This window comes from Lemur catta, chromosome 8, assembly GCF_020740605.2.
Source record: "Lemur catta isolate mLemCat1 chromosome 8, mLemCat1.pri, whole genome shotgun sequence".
Classification (NCBI taxonomy): domain Eukaryota; kingdom Metazoa; phylum Chordata; class Mammalia; order Primates; family Lemuridae; genus Lemur; species Lemur catta.
The window spans coordinates 8,016,788-8,033,439 of NC_059135.1; the positions used below are offsets into that span (position 1 = coordinate 8,016,788).

At 57.4% G+C, this 16,652-nt stretch overlaps 1 protein-coding gene across 1 annotated transcript; it reads right to left on the reverse strand.

Annotated features, from left to right (window-relative positions):
* Nucleotides 1-216: 216 nt before the first annotated feature.
* ITM2C (integral membrane protein 2C) lies at nt 217-12,728 on the reverse strand. The gene is made up of 6 exons (XM_045559327.1): nt 12,479-12,728; nt 5,263-5,403; nt 3,500-3,688; nt 2,522-2,632; nt 1,882-2,032; nt 217-1,426 (listed from the first exon to the last, which is right to left on the reverse strand). The coding sequence occupies exons 1-6, from the start codon at nt 12,602-12,604 to the stop codon at nt 1,335-1,337; spliced, it is 810 nt and encodes a 269-aa protein (XP_045415283.1). The 5' UTR covers nt 12,605-12,728; the 3' UTR covers nt 217-1,334.
* Between the last annotated feature and the right edge of the window lie 3,924 nt (nt 12,729-16,652).

Here is a 16,652-nt window from a genome sequence, read left to right on the forward strand (position 1 = left end):
AGGAGAGAATGAGGCAGACATCCTACGCTCAGTGGCTAAACCCAGGAGTCATCTCACCTCCATACTGGCCAGATGTCAAGGTCAGCTGGCTTCTCCCCGCCCGCTGCCCCCGAGGTTCACCTCCACCACCCCTTGCCCCAGAGCACGCCCAGCCCAGCCGGTGCCCCAGCCTGCACTCGCCTCCCCCTGCCCTACCCCGCCATGCTCAAGTCAAAGTCAGAAGTAAAAGATTTTTATTATTCTACAGACACTTCTGAAAAGAGATCTAATTGAGAAAATATACAAAGCGTTTAAGAGTTTCATCTCCAGAGAACATCTAAGTCTGAGTGGAGGAAGGCTGGAAGCCCCCCTCTCTTCAAGGCTCAGGGCTGAGAACAGTTAGCATATTGAATAATCAGTAAAAACATGCAAAAGTGAGAAGGAAAAGGAAAAACGATGCACTCCCCCCAAGCAGAGGGGGATGGAATTTCAGAAGAGGCGGTGGCGGGGTGTGCAAGTACCAGGTGGCTCTTCCCTCTCCTTCCATGTCGTCTTTCACGCAGCTCCACGCCGGGAGCCAGCGACGAGCCCCACCCACTCAGCAGAGCCCACAGCTCATCTCCACCCGCTGCGCCTCCGCGGCACCCCACTGCTCTGGCCTAGCTGTGGGGACCCCGATTGTGCTCCTGGGGGGCCAGGGCTGGGGGCCCCGGCTCCTTGCTTCTTTGGTTCCACTCGGAGAACGATTGTGCTTGACAGACTCTTCCCCACCCCCCACGTCCCAGGCTCCTGCTGGTGGGCTGAAGGCACTGACAGGTGTCCCGGGAGCCCCCAGGACAGCCACCTTCCCTTGTGCTCTGGTGGGTCCATTCCATTCCTGGCACACCCCCCATCCTTAGGCCAAGCCCACGCCTAGGAATAGGGACAGCGGAGGAAGCGTGCCATCTGAGGACAAGCTTTTTGGGACTTTCCCAAGTGTGCGGGTGTCTCTGAAGCCCAAGCCACTCCTCCCAGCCCTCCCCCACCTCGCCCAGGCCTGGCTGCCCATCCAGACCTGCCCCTGGGCTGCCCGCACAGCTGTGGGCCTGGGCCCGAGGACCCGACTTCCAGGTGGTGGGGCACAGAAACCCTCTTGGGGGGCCCCTCCCTCCCCGCCACCAGGAGGTCAGCAGAGGTGGGGGCCACGAGAGGTCACAGCTCTGGTACAGGGAAGCGGGCAGGGCTGGAAAGGTGAGACACGTCACATCTACAGAAAGGCGACCAAAGTACAAGCTAAGCGAGGGGAAGCAGGAGGGCCAGAAGAGGCCAGAAAGGAGGAGAAAGGAACTGGGCAGGGGCAGGGGGTGGGGAGGGCCTCACACCACCCCGCAGATGAGCGTCTCCACCACGAAGGTGTTCTCAAAGTGGCGGATGGCGTTGCAGTGCTTGGCCTCACGCTTGCTGATCCCTGGGAGGAAACAGAAACATCCCAGTGAGTCCTGTGTCCCGGCCCAGACTGGCTGGGCCACAAGGACCACCAGCCTCAGAGCCTGAGCGGGAGGAAGAGGCCCAGGAAGAGACACCCAGATTCACCCAAAGCAGCTCGGTGAAGTGGGAGAGCTTAGAGGATACCTCCCTGCTGTGTGTCCTCAGGGGTGTTAGTTAACCTCTCTGGGTCCCAGTTTCCTCATCTTTAAAGGGGCAGCAAGAAAGATGATGATGACTAACAATGATAACTTACACTCTTTTGGGAGGACCTAGAGTGTAGAGCAGTGCCCAGCACATAGTAAGTGCTTGATCAACACTAGCTGTTACTGCTGCTGCTATCTGAGCTCTCCGACAGCTGGGCCAGGCCCTGCTCAAGGATGGCTGTGGCTTGGGGCCCAGGGCAGGGGCCACAGGTGGGTGGAGCTGGCCACTCACGCCTCCGGGTAGCCCGGCGCCGCAGCCGGTAGGTGTCCTTCCCGTTGCACAGGTGGTAGATGAAGGAGCCCAGGGCCTCCTTGTCACTGATGTGCTCCGTGACCACCATCTCCTCCTGGATGATGTACGTCTGTGGGAGATAGGTCCCTCTCTGCAAAGGAGTAGCCGCGGCACCGGGTCAGCCCCCAGGGCTGTGCTCCGAGCCCTCACCTGAAATGCCCACCCACACACGCCCACCTCCCTCATCCAGAGGCCCCTTGGCCGGCCTTCTGATGTCCCCAGCCACTTCCTGCTTGTGCCCAATGCCTGTGACTATGCTGCCCGGAGCTACAGTGAGCGCCTAAGTCTGGCCTCCCACCCTAGGGGAAGCGCTCCTCACCAACCCAGGGCACGGCTTTGATCGCTAAGGAAGCTGGTCTCAGGGCTCTCCACAAGCGGGAGAAAAGAAAGGGACAGGAGCTGACTTTGGGGACATGGAAGCCGGGGACAGCGGAGGCGAGACCCATCTGGCTGCAGGGCCCATTTGCCAGCAGCATCCCCAGCTCCCTCAGCCCTGCCCAGGAACCTCTGCACCCCAGGTCCAGCTGCCACAGGGAGGGACAAGACACCGCAGAGACTCCCCAGCTCCAGCGCCACGCACCTTCACATTCATGAGGAGCTCCCAGAAGTTGCGTGGGGGCAGCACGATGGTGGTGTTGAGTTCAATGACGTAGCACTTGTCCAGGGAGATGTCGTGGTAGGCGGTCAGACCCTGAGCAGGACAAAGGGACCATGTCAGCCTTCCCCAGGCCCTGGGCCTCCAGGAGTGTGCACCCCAGATTCCTGAACACCTAGGTGGGCGCCCCCTTTCCTGCTCCTCTCCTATCCTGTGTTTGTAGGAGGGGCCACATAATAGACGAAAGCGGCAACTGTCTGTTCAACGCCTCTGTTGTTACAAAGCCTCTTCTCGTGGGTTTACAGAGCTGAGGTTTGGGGACCACAGTAATGCACCTATTGTGCATTTTATCCAACCTGTGAGGTCCAGCCATCCCTGGGGACAGCCTGGACCTCGGCAAGAGATGCTGCAATCCAGGCCCTCTGCATGCTTCTGCTGGGAGAACACCCAGGGCACAGAGAGAACTGACACTGAAAAACCCCTACGAAGCTTTAGTAGGTGCTGGGGAAAGAAGTCTGGGAGCCTGCGTCTCACTAGCCTCTGTCACAGGTGACAGAGTGTGAGGGATGGTTCCCTCTGGGTTGGGGTTGGTTACTGACTGGGAAGGACACAAGGGAACCTTCCAGAGTGCTAGCAATGTTCCAGATCTTGATCTGGCTGGTGTTACACGATGAGATACCTCTGCAGAATCTGCTAAGTGGTACACTTGATGCTCTTGACCGTGGGTGTGCTACACCCCAACAAAATGTGAACAGAAACAAGGAACATGTGCCCTGCCACGATGGCCAGAGTCTGCAGCCGGCAAGCGGCCGACGGGGAAACCAGCCACGGCCAGTTCACACTCGACGAGAACTGTGTCACCTGTAGGATAAAACCCTGGTGAACCTGACTCCGAGACCGGCTATACATTTTGTTACGCAGCATGTACCTGGAGGATGCCCTTGCCCTGGGCCCCTGGCTCACCCGCTGGAAGTCGTGGATGATGTCTGCAGGGTCGCCGCCGCCAAACTGGGGCACAGGGACATTGATGCGCTCATAGTTCTCTTCCAGGTAGATCTTCACGTCCTCCTCCAGCTCCATCTGAGTGCGGACTTGGGAGGACAGGGAGTCCTCGTAGAGCACACCGCAGCGGAAGAAGTTGTCTCGGGCCAGCTGAGCAAGGCAGGGAGGGCGGGAGGGAGAGAGAGGAGAGAGAGACACACTCAGACTGGTCACGCAGCACACTCGGCACTGCCACTGCCACCTACCCATCCAAGTCATGCCCTGAGGCCTGAGGAAGGAGAAGGGTGGGGACTGTGAGACCCATTTCACAGATGGAGAAACTGAGAAATTCAGGGAGTCAGGTCAGAGCCTGGGCCTGCCAGGAGAGAGGTGAGCTGAGCCTTGGACAAGGCACTTCCCACCCGCACCAACGGAAGGGCAGCTGGGCCTGCAGACCTGGAGGGGCACGAAGACGGAGGGGCGGAGGTAGAGGCAGCACCGTGAGATTCTGGTGCCACCACTACGGCCACTCCATATCCAGCCTCCCCAGACAAGTCCCATCACTCTTCCCGGCCCCCTGGCCCGAGAACCTTGACAGACACTGTGTCCACTGCCCCCATGTGACGGGCCAGCCTGGTCATTCCATCAGTAGGGTCAGTGTGCCCACTCTCACGTCCCCGGGGGCTGCTGTGGATCCGTGCACGGGACGGCCGGCCTGTGATCAGCAGAACCCTCCTTCTGTTTAGCGCACGCTGTCCTGGGAGCGAGCTCCGGAGGGCTGCCCAGGGATGACAGCCCAAGGGAGGCAGGCTCCAGGGCCGGGCCCTGCTGTGGCGGGACACCCCAAACACTGTCCCAGGGCGCAGACGCAGAGGCTGCTCTGAGGTGCCTACTGGGGCGGGGTGAGCAATCCCAGGAGGGCAGGAGTGGGGGCTGGGAACAGAGACCAGGAGGTGCCAGAGCAGGTGCAAGGGCGGGGCCAGACGGAAAGGCCTGGGAGAGGGTGGGGGCAGGGGGGCTGAATGAAAAGGGAAGCTGGCAGGTGAGGGAGCTGGGGTCTTGAGGGCAAAGCCCCAAGGAACACAAACTCTTCAGTAATTTCCATCGTGGAAAAACTGGGTGACAACAGAGTTAAATGCTTAGGGGTTGGAAGTCACTTGGGTCATAAATGACTCGAAAGTCCCAGCCTTTTTGTCACCCTGAGATTCCTGGTTAGTTGCACTTGCATTTATCTCTTTGACGTACTTTTAATTTACCCACCTTCAGTTCCAAGAACTTGGTGACACTCCCTCCCCGCCAGGTCTGGCTGGGCCCAGAGGCCAAGCCTTTCTCAGGTCCACCCTCCCGCCGTGGAGACCGTACACGCCTTCCTCCCTGCTTCTTGTCTGGTAACCCACATGTCCACGCGTGGGTGGAATTAGAATTAGGTTGGCCTTAAAACATGACCTGCAGGCACAGGGTCTGAGGTCTGAGGGGATCACAGAGTTCCAATTTCAGCTGGATCTGAGTTTCTAGTGTAATTCCCCAGGGTGACACTGTGGGAGGGACCCCAGTGCTGTCACCTGGATCCATGCTGGGCTGCCCAGCACAAGGGGCTGAGGGTGGGGCAGGCCTGGGCCCAGGGAGGCCCCAGGCAGGAGGGAGGATGCTGGTCCCCCAGGCTTGCCCAGGGCTTCTGCTGCCCCGCCCACTGCAGAACACCGGGGACCCTTCTCTGAGGCCTCGCCTCCCCACCGGGCCCTCACCTGAGCAAGGAAGAAGTATCTGTAGATGTAGACCGAGGCGAACACCAGGCCCATGAGCAGCACGACCATGCCCATCGACAGGTAGCACACGCCGCCCACTGAGCTCCCCTTCTTGGAGCGGTGGCAGGGGGGCTGCTCCTCCTGTGGGCAACAGTGCGGGGTCAGCTGGGGGCCCCAGAGGGCGAGGAGGGAAGGAGACGTAGCTGGAAGGGGAGGAGGCCTCACCAGAGTCCCTCGGTCTCCTGCCATCTAGAGAGGAACCAAGACCCACCTCAAAGGCACCTAAAGTGACCCGCTGGGATTAAGCAAGTACATTCTGAATTATCTGCACTCTCGTTCTCTTTCATCACACCAGCTGTGACCACTGTATATTCTTTCAAACCTGAGGTGGCGGCTGCACTGATGTGGCCTTAGTGATTGGACCCAGGAATCTACAGGAACTGGGGTGCACCAGGCAGGCTGGGGCCACTGCCCCGGGCAGTGGAGAGCCACGGAAGGCTTTTGAGCTGGGGAGGGACAAGATCCCCTCGGAAGCTGGAGCGCACGGGACAGACTGGGGGGCGTGTGGAGGCTGCGGGACTGCACCAAGGAGGCCGTGGCAGGGAGCAGCCGCTGACTTCTGGGACAGAGACTCTCGGAGGCCCAGAGGGTCTGGGCACAGGTGCTTGTCCCCGGCCAGGCAGCCCTGGGCCTGCAATCCACACTGGCCCCACACAGGCCCTGGGCAGCAGCAAGCCGGCTGTCAGAAATGGAGTCTCCGGGGCGAAGCACGGGAGCTCCCACAAGCCAGGGAGCTCCTGCCAGGAGGGAGACGTGGCTGTCAGGGAGGTCTGGCCAGGCGGCTTCTGGAAAAAGCCTGCTCTGGGAGCCGGACCGGGGCTCAGGATCTTAGCTGCAGGGCTGCCAAGCCACCCCGACACAGGTCCCGGCCATCCCAGCAGATGAAGTTGTGTGGGTATAAAACTCAATACAATGGCTTTACCTGGAACCCTGGACTGAGAGCCAGACGGGGGGGGGAGGGGCCGTGGTCATCTTTCTGTCTGTCCTCCCTGTCTCCCCCAGGCCCTCCTTCACCTTGGAGATGCTGCAAAAGCCCGGGGTCTGCACCTGCCTCCAGTGTCCACTGTTCAGTCCCCTCCACAGTGTCCAGATACGGCTGAGGGTGAGGTTCGAGGTCAGTCCCCATGGACCACCCCCTGATCTCAAGAAGCTGAGCCAGTGTGGGGGCAGTGGGGGCTCAGCACAAGAGCCCCTTCTGGTTCTCCCTGCTTAGGACTCTCTGAGCCTCAGTTTCCCTATCTTCAAAATGAGCAGGTCAGACTCAGGTGCACTCTAGTCATTCTGGGGTTGTGCCATGTTTCCTTTCTCCCTTCACCCTGCAGGGGGTGGTGGGAGGATGGGGACATAGTTGGTCACAGCTCAGGGCCTGCCTTGGTGGGGTGGGGCCTGCTGTGCCCCGCAGGTCCCTTCTCCCCTCCTTCCTGCCTGGGAGCACCAGGGCAGGGGTGGGCCCTGGGCAGGGGAGGTGAGCCCCATCACAGGGTCTGATCCCTCCCTGCTTGGCACTCTCCCCAGCCCCCAGCCCCGGGGAAAGGACATAACAGAATGTGCCCTCCCCCTCACTGGGCACATGCACGAGCAGACCAGCTGGCCCCAGCATCTGCACCGCAGGATGGAGCTCCGGCCCCTCCTGTACCCCCAAACCCCAGTCTACCCCCCAGGAGGCCCACATGGCAGGTGTGGGAGGTCACACCACTGCCTCCTACTGCCTGGTCCATCCATAGTCCTGGGGCCTCTCTCCACCTTGGCCCTGCTGCTGGGGTCCCGTGCTCATGGGGACCACCCACCTGACTGGCACCACCTCAGCACCCTGGGGACATTAACCAAGGTCATCAGCGAGTGGCACACATGGCTGGGGCCACAGGGCCCTCAGAAACAGCTTTGACATTCCAATGGGCTCCCAGGGGCAGCATGAGATGTGGTGACACCACAGCCAAGTTCTGCCAGCAACTCACAGGAACGACCCACCCCAGGGCTCCGGCCAATGAGGCAGCCAGGGAAAGTGGCGCCTCTCTGCCCCCCCAGCAGTCATGGTGGGTCGTAAGGAATGGTGGCTGACCCCGAGACAGGCCAGGCTGCCCACACCAGCCTGGAATCCTGCCCTCGGGACACAAAGCACACCAGGGCCCAGACTGTTTAGGGCCCAGAGGGGCTGCCCACTGGCCCCTGCAGGGGCACCGCAACCGTCCTCCTCAGGTCTCCCGGAAAAATGTGAACATTCGATCCCGGACAGGGGTTTTGCTGGGATTAAAAGAGACAGAGAGGCTGAAAGCCCTTTGTAAAGGATAAAGTGCTAGATAAAAATAGCAGATCTTTATCAGCCGAGCTTTTCCTTTTAGAGCTGCCACCGTGGCCAGCTGTTGAGGCTGCACTGAGGCCATGCTTTTGCTCCTGCATTCTGGAAAACCAGAGAAACTAGTTTGTGAGAACTGCTAAAAAACAGAAAGACAGAAAAGAAAAAAGTCAATGTACCACATGGAAGAGCCCAAGGGCCTGCCCCACAAATCGAATTCACTGACGAGGTGAGGCGCACTAGCTCACAGCCGCCTTGCCGAGGGGTGCGGAGCTCTGGCTGGGTCGGGTGTCTCCCGGTGCTGGGGGTCGGCCCGGGCAGAGGCCCCACGGAGGGAGGGTGGGAGAGGAGGTCGGAGAGGACAGGGAGGGAGGAAGGGAAGGGGCTGCCTTTGCCCACTGGGCCCAACACCACACAATCAAACCAAGGCTCAAGTTCCAGAGCCCTGGAACCCTTGCTGTCTTCCTTGGCCCTCGAAGCAGCCTGTGACCTCAGGGTTATCACATCTGTGGGGGATGGTGGGGCATCAGGCAGCCCAGGCCAGGCCCTTGCCCTTTGGGATCCCTGGCCAAGTGGCCGCCTTCCTGAGACAGCCCCCCAGCTGCTTCAGCTGTCATGCTGGAGACCCAGAAAAATGCTGCTCCCTGCACAGAGCAGTTACTGACAGCCAGGCACTGGGGGGGCTCCCATTTAGAAAGCAGAATAATATTGCATGTTTCCAAGGCAACAGGGCCCTCTGAGCAAAGTGCCTCCTTGTGCACTGGTGTGGGACATGTGAGCCAGACATCCAGGGACAGAGAGGGGCCCGGGCCTCCGCCTGCCGGCTGCACTGAGGCCCGCAGTGGTGCTCATTAAGCGATTTAGCAAGGCCAGGGCCAAAACAGGGGGAACCCAGCCAACTGCAGCATTAGCTTGCAGACCCTCATGGCTTGAGGGGAAAGCTCCCCAGCTCCGGTCCCTCAGTAACGACATCCAAATGGACTGTGAGCGGATTAACTAGGATTGCAGATTGCAGGCTGCTTGGAGGAGGCCAGCAGCCAGAACTGCACTCCCCGAAGGCCCAGGCGGAGGGCTGGGGGGATGGGGGTCACCTCTCACCTCCCCCACACCACTCATGCTTCTCAGCAGCTCTTTCCCAGGCCCCAGACTGTAGAGGCACCAGCCCCGTAGGTGTGTGCAGGACAGACACACACAGAGGCCGAGCTAGCGGGTGAGAGGAGTGGGCAAATGCCACTGTCCACTTGAGCACACAGAGCCCAGTGGCCCAGGAGCATAGATATCACCTGGGCACAAGCCAACAGGGTCAGGGGACAACATTGCCCTCCCCTCCTCTCCAGACTGTGGCCGGGCAGCATTTGTGCAGAGCGCTCATGGCCTGGCTGGGCCCGGGGAATTCTCTTCTCTCTTGTCCTAACAGTCAAGGCGTCTCCAGGGAACAAAGGCTCAGAAGGTCGTGCTGCTGGAAGAGCTCTCACACTCTCGCGGAGAGAGGGAACTTGGAGAGGTTGGGGGTGGGGATAAGGGGGTAGCAGGGCTGTGCTTCTGTGGTTTTACCGTAAACATTTTTTTCTCACTAAGAAACTCATCCTCCTGGCAGTCTGCTGACATGACAGCCCTGAAACGTGCAAGGACAGTGGAGGGAAGAGAATAGAAAAGAGGGAGTGAGAGGGAAGCAGGCAGGGAAAGCAGAAAAGCCACTGTGGTGCCTGCCCAGACACGGAAGTCCTCTGGGCAGACCAGGAGTGCATGGCAGCCCTGAAAGTCCCCACTGTCCACAGAGCAGGGCCACCACTTCTCGAGGTCCTTGAGGCCTGGCACTCCCGGCCAATGGACATAGGGCACTGGGGCAGGAGGACCCCAGGCCGGCCAGACCTGCCCTCCTGGCTGGAGACCCTCCTCCAACGCCCAACGCTCCAGGAGACCCAGCTCCTCCTGCCAAGGGCCTTCAGCCCAGGACACAAGCAGAAAGTGAAATCTGATCCCCAGGTATGCGGGCTGGGGGAGGGGGGACACAGTCATTAATCAAAGGCAAATGTCAAGGAGAAAATTACAGAGGTAAGAAAATGACTGTATTTAACATGTTTCTCGCCCCTTGCAGCCCCCAGCCCGTGAGTCTGTACATGCCTACACCTGCGTGCGTGCGTGAGTGTGTATGTGTGTGTGTATACAAACGCGGGCACAGCGGGGCGTGGGGAGGCAGGGAGGGCTAAGAGGGGCAGGGCCCACGGTGGGCCTCCAGAGGGGAAGGGGGTCCAGCTGGTGCTGCTGGGGTGTTTCATGCCCAGCCCACTTCCCAAGCCGGCCAAGCACCAGCCCCCATGGTCTCAGTCTCATTGCCTCAGAGTCAAAGCACCACCGGAGGCCGAGGCTGGGCAGCTGCAGGCCCAGCTGGGCCCCTGCCCCCACCCCTCCCCCAGCCCACTGAGCCACTTCCTTCCAGCCTCAGGTCTGGGGACAAAATCCTCCTTGTGTTTCAGTTTCTGCTCAGAAGCAGGGGCAGTCCTGGCTGCTTGGAGGGTGCTGCTGTAGCCTGCCCCTGCCTTGGGCCTGAACGCACGTCGCAGGTCAACTGCCCAGAGCACTCACACACCCCTCCGTGCATCAACTGCTCCTTCCAGGGATCACGGTTTCAATCTTGTTTTGAAACCGTGTCCAGTTCAGACACCAAGGAGGCTTGTAGGGTTACGCCCAGACAGAAGAGACCTAACAAGCTTTCCTGGGGAAAGCAGCTCGCAGGGCCTCCCTGTCTGCCTGGCCTCAGAGCAGCAGCCGCTCCCCCCATCCCTACCCCTCCCCCTTAGGTAGGAGAGGAAGGCTGGCTCCATGCCAGGCACTGGGGGAGGGGGAGATGTGTGCGTTGGCCAGGTGGGGCAACAGGAGGCTGGCAGAAGTGAACTATCTTCCAGGGCTCCAAATCTAGCAGGTGAGAGGCAGAGCCAACACGCACCATCTTCGCACCAGCTCAGGGCCGCAGGAAGCTCTGAGTTTACCAACATGCCACTCCATTGTTAAGGTGCCGAGATTTTAATTTCTGCCCCTGCTTGTGTCCCCCTTGCCAATTGAGTGGGGGGGTGACCTTGCCCAACTAACAAGACTTGGGGGAGGAGGCACTCAGCAGGCTCAAGGCCATTACAAACAGCACAGGAAGATGTTGATATTTCCATTTCATGCTGGGTGAGGGGGGACAGAGGAGGCTGGATTTGAGCCCCATTAAAAGCCAGAAGCTGGACGTCACTAACTGACGGGGCTATGCCGGGTGCCCCTGTCCTGCCCAGTGCCATCAGCAGGTTGCGGCCGGAGAATGTGCCGCTCCTGCAGAATTTGGTGGACCTTCTGATGAAGTTGGAATGACATCCTCCCACTGTCTGGCCTGGCCCCTGCTCCTCCCCAAATCTCTCTGGGGAGAAGCAGCTAGAAGAAACGGCCAAGAACGCTGCCACCTCCTCCCCAGGCCCAGTGGAGGCAGCTTCCCTTTGGTAAAGGAGGCTTGAAGAGTCGTTTGCAAACTAGACCACCGTCTTCAAATGTCAACCATCTGTGCTTCAGGTGAAGGTAGAGCTGCTCTGGTGGGGTGCACAGCAACCCCCCAACCCGGCCTGACCACTGCACAAGGGCAGGGGAGCTCGCCCAGGCCCTGGCATTCCTCACTCAGGGTCTCTGCCCAGCTGACACTCATCTCTGAGGCCCCTCTCCAGCGCCCCCTCTTCTAGGGCCCAGGTCGTCTGCAGGTCCCTTAATACCCCGGGCAAGACTTGGGGAGGGCGCTAGGCGAAAAGGAAGACTCTTCAGAAGCTTGCAGCGGGAGGAGGCAGGCGAGTGGAAGAAGACTTTCTTAGTCCGGCCTCGACGGAGGGGGGCGGGGGTTGGTGCGCCCCAAGACCGCCAGGGACTGCGTAGACACCTTTGCCAGGACACAATAAAGCGTGCCTGGACCAGCCCTCCCTCCCCTCCCTGCCCGCCACGCGTCCTGCCCCCTGCCGGCCCTTCTCCAGCACACTCCACGCAGCTCAGACGGTTTTCCACGGCGGAAATGCCTCCTCTCCCCCGGCCAGAGGAGGAGGTCGCCGGAGGGGGCGGGGCGCGCAGAGCCCCGAGAGACCCGGGATGCGGAGGGCACCGGGGCAGCGGGGAGCCCTCTCTCTCCGCGGTGTGGGGAGCTGGGGACAGCCCAGCAGGAGGGCTGGGAGTGGAGGGAGGGCAGGGAGCAGGGAGGTCCAGACGGCAGGGCGTGGGATGGGACGAGGGGGCCCGGGCTTGGACCCCCAACCCCCAGAGGCACCGGGCAGGTTCAGGATGATTTCCATTTCATCACTTTCCGGTCCGCCAATTCCAGCGCTGGCCAGTAGCACATCCTCCGCCCCTCCCCCCCACCACCTCCGCAGTCCCCCCTTTGGGACGAAATCAATGCCCCCTCCTCCGTTGGTACCAGACCCCCCCCAACCAATTCCCCTGCCAATCAGGTCCCACCGCCCTATTTTGGGGAAACTACGTCTAACCCTGCTCCCATCCCCCACCTGGGGACTCGACTCGCGGCTTTTCCCCCTGGATTGGAACCAGCCTCATACCCCCCACCAACATTCCCCGAACTTCTTCGGACCAGCCTGCGATCCCCATTTTGGGGCCAGGCGCCTAGGGTCCCCTCCACTTTTGGAAGAGACCTTGTGCACTTCCCCACCTGAGAACCAGCGACGGACCCCTTTCCACTCTTCGGACTTGTGTTTTCGGCCGCCCCTTTAGGACAGGACCCAAGCACCCTTCCCACTTTGGAGTGGACGGCCCATTCGAGGCTTCCCACCCCGTCTCCGCTCCAGGCTCCGGGAGGGTCCCGATGCGCCTCGGTGCCTCGCCCCCCGCCCCTCTCACCCTAGCCGGCGTCAGCAGGATCTCGGCGGCCGGGGCAGGCGCCGGGGCCGCGGCCGACGCCGAAGCCTTGTCGGCCTTGTCGCCCTTGATGCCGGCCACGGCGGGCTGGAAACTGATCTTCACCATGGCTGCGCCTGCCTGCGCGTCAGCCCCGCAGCCTCTGCCGGTGCAGCCTCCTCCGGTGCAGCCTCTCTCCGTGCAACCGCCGCTCCGAGCGCTGCAGGCACCGGAAGTTTGGACCCTGCTGGCGTCCCTCTCTCTAACCCCACCCCCGGCCCTCCCCGCCCCCGCCCCCGTCCCCCGCGGGAGGCCTCGGCGCCCGCCGCGCCTGCGCCCCCTTCCCGCCCGCGGCCGCACTGACCCCTGCCGGGCGCGCAGCTCCGGCTCGGGGGACGGTCGGGGCTCCTCGGCTGCTCGCGCTCACTCGGTCGCTCGCTCGCTCATTCATTCAGTCGTCACGCGTGGACTCGGCTCTCGTCGCCTTCCCCCTTCCCGCTCCCCGACCAGCATCCCCGCACACAAGTCTTTGTTAACGCGGCGTTTGCCGGGCGAACGCGCTGCTGGACGAATTCCCCATCTCCCCCGGCGCCACTTCACACCCTCGACCTTGGAGACGCCTCCACCGTCCCTGCTCCCACGGCCCCTCCGCGGACCTGTCCTTGGCGGGGCAGGCGGCGTCAGGGCTTGGCGCCTAACTCCTTGCCTCCGTCCCGGTCCTGCATTCTGAATCCATCCACGCTTCTTCCTTCCTGCATCCCTGTAAACCCGTCCTGGGGGCCCTGCGTGCACGCCGCAGCTGCTAGGACTAACGACGGCAGCCCTTGCTCTTTGACTCCTTTGTGTTGGCTGCGGCCTCAATTACTGAGTGACTGGCCCGGTCCAGCAGGCGAGGGGTCAGGGTCGGCCCGCCGGGGCCAAGCGCGCGAGCTGGGCAGGGGGCCAGCGGGGCACAGAGCAGAGCCGCCTCAGAGCCTGAGCCGCCTCGGGCCAGGTGGGAAGATTCCCAGGGCGGGTGTCAGAGGCTTGGGTTCCAGTAAAGACTCTGCCTCTACAAAGCGTTACTGGTATTGGGGAGCAGCTGGGACTTCTGTTGCTGGGGCGTCTCTTGGCACTAAGTCCCTGGATCTTTCCTCACTGTCCCTGGTCCAGGTTTGCTGGGGACAGTGCCCAGCAAACCACACACAACATTGTGCTGAACGCCCAGCTTTGATTCTGCTGCTGGGATGACAGTGGAGTGCAGAGAGTCGGCTAACTTGTTGAGGACAGTCCATGGTCCTCCACCGACTTCTCTTACCTGCCAGGTCTTGTGCGGCTGCCTTGGGCCCTTGGTGTCATGTCCCAGACCCGTGCATCTTGGCTCAGATCTTATATGAACCTAGAAGCCTTGAGGACAGGTGGAGAAGAAAGTCTGACAGGTGTCCCCTTATTGTCTGATCTGAGCAGACCACTCACATGACTCTCTCCCCTACCTTGGTACACCACTGCCTAGCAATAGAATTCCTGGTCAGTTTTCCAAAGTAATGATGCTATTGTACACTCTTGCCAGCAATGTATGAGAGTTCTAGTTGCTCCACGAGCTTCAGCAGCCTTTGGTGCTGTTTTAATTTTAGCAATTCTAGTTAGTATAGTATGTTGTATTTTACTGTGGCTTAAATTTGCACTTCCCTGATAACTAATGATGTCGAGCACCTTTTTATGTGGTACTGGCCATTTATAAACCTTCTTTTGTGAAGTGTCTGTTCAAGTCTTTTGTTTTTCAGTCCTCATCTTACTTGGGACCCAGCCCTTGGCCCCATCAACCCAGCTGTGCCTGGCTGCAGCAGGCCGCAATATAATTAAGAAATTATATTGTCTTTTAATTACTAATTTGTAGGCGTTCATTGTATGTTCTGGATACAAGTCCTTTGTTACAGATATTTATTATGAATATTTCTTCCCAGGCTTTGGCTAACATTTTCATTTTCTTAACTTTGTCTTTTCATGAGGAGTAGTTTATAAATTTGATGAAGTTCAGTGTATTAATTTTTGTATTTTTTATTTTAGTGTCCTGTCTAAAAAATCTTTAGATACTTACCCCCAAATTGTGAAGATAGTCTCATATGTTTCTTCCAGAAGCTTTGTAGTTTTAGGTTTTACATACAGGTCTATGACCCATTTTTTTTTTTGAGACAGAGTCTCACTCTATCGCCTTGGGTAGAGTGCAGTGGTGCCATTGTAGCTCATTGCAGCCTCAAACTCTTGGGCTCAAGTGATCCTCCTGCCTCAGCCTCCCAAGAAGCTGTGACTACAGGCATGTACCACCATGCCTGGCTCAGTTTTCTATTTTCAGTAGAGATGGGATCTTGCTCTTGATCAGGCTGGTCTCGAACTTCTGAGCTCAAGCAATCCTCCTACCTCAGCCTCCCAGAGTGCTAGGATTACAGGCATGAGCCACTGTGCCTGGTCTGACCCATTTTTAATTGATTTTTTGTGTATGGTGTGAGGTAGGGTTTGAGGTTTATTTCTTTTTCATATGGTTATTCAGGTGTTCCAGCATCATTTGTTTAAGAAACTTTCCTTTTCTCATTGAATTGTTTTAGCATCTTTGTCAAAAGTCAGTTGGCAATTTATATGTGGACTTATTTCTGGACTCTATTCTGTTACCTTGATTTTTTTTCTATCCTTATGCCAATTATACACTATATTGATTGCTAGATTTCTAGTAAGTATTAAAATGCAGTAGTATGAGTCCTCTGATTTCTTCTTCTTTTTAAAGATTGCTTTTGTTTTCTAGATCTTTGAATATCCAAATATCCTTTAGAATTGGCTTGTCAATATCTGTAAAATAAAACCTGTTGGGTATTAATTGGCTTGTGTTAAATCTGTAGATCAATTTGGGGGAAAATGACGTCTTAACAATATTGATGTCAAATCCATGAATATGGTATATTTCTCTGTTTGTTTAAGTCTTCTTTAATTCTTCTCACTAATGTTTTATAGTCTTCAGTGTAGAGATCCTGCACATCTTTTGGTTGAATTTATGCCTATTTTATGTTTTTTTATGTTATTGTACTTATTTATTTATTTCATTTCCAATTCTTTACTGGTAATATATAGACATAAATGGATTTTGGAAAATTGACCTTGTATCCTATAACCTTAATATATTAATTTATTAGTCATTGTATTTTTTATAGGTGCCTTGGGTTTTCTATATACATAATCATTTCATCCGAAAACAAAGACAATTTTACTTCTTTTTCTTGATCTTTATGCCTTTTAGTTTGTTTTTTTAGCTTACTGGTTAGGGCTCCAATACAACGCTGAATAGAAGTGGTGAGGGTAGACATCCTTGCATTGTTTCTGATCCTAGAGAGAAAGTGTTCACTTCACGATGAATGTAATTTAGTGATAGGTTTTCCATAGGTGACTTTTGTTTCCTAGGGCTAATGTGACAATGTAGCCAAAACATCAGTAGACCCACCAATGGCACCTCCTTCCACTTCCTGTCACCATTTCTGACCCATGAGTAACCGCTGTCCTCATTTCCTCCACACTGAGGAGTTTTGCCTAATTTTAAAGACGTCATACCCATGAATCTCATGATATACGCTCTTTTCTGTCCAGCATCCTTAACACCGTGATGGGGAGAGTGGGCCACGTGGTGTATTTTGGCAGTTGGTTCATCCTCATGGTTGTATGGTGTTCTGTCACGTACCACAGTTTGTTCATCCATTTCACTGTTGGTAGATATTTGGATTGTTTCCAGTTTAGGGCTATTCCAAACATTCTGGCACAAGTCCTCAGTGAACATATGTACAGCTCCCTGTTAGGTACGTACCTACCTGGCAACTGAGTCTCACTTTTTAATGGGTGGCATTCACTTCACAGACAGGAGGCTAGACTTTCACGGTGGAAGGCCGTGTTCCTCCAAACTACTTTGGTTAAAAATAAAACAAAAACAAAAACAAAATGAAAAAAAGTTTCTGCAGCCCTGGCAGTGACATTCACACCTTTCACATTATTTTAAGTACCCCTCAATTTTCTTTCTTTGTGTGCAAATTATAATTGGATGGAATAAAGCAGCTTCCATCGAGGTGACATAAAGCAGCCTGTTAAGAATACCATATAGGCCGGGCGTGGTGGCTCACGCCTGTAATCCTAGCACTCTGGGAGGCTGAGGCGGGTGGATCGC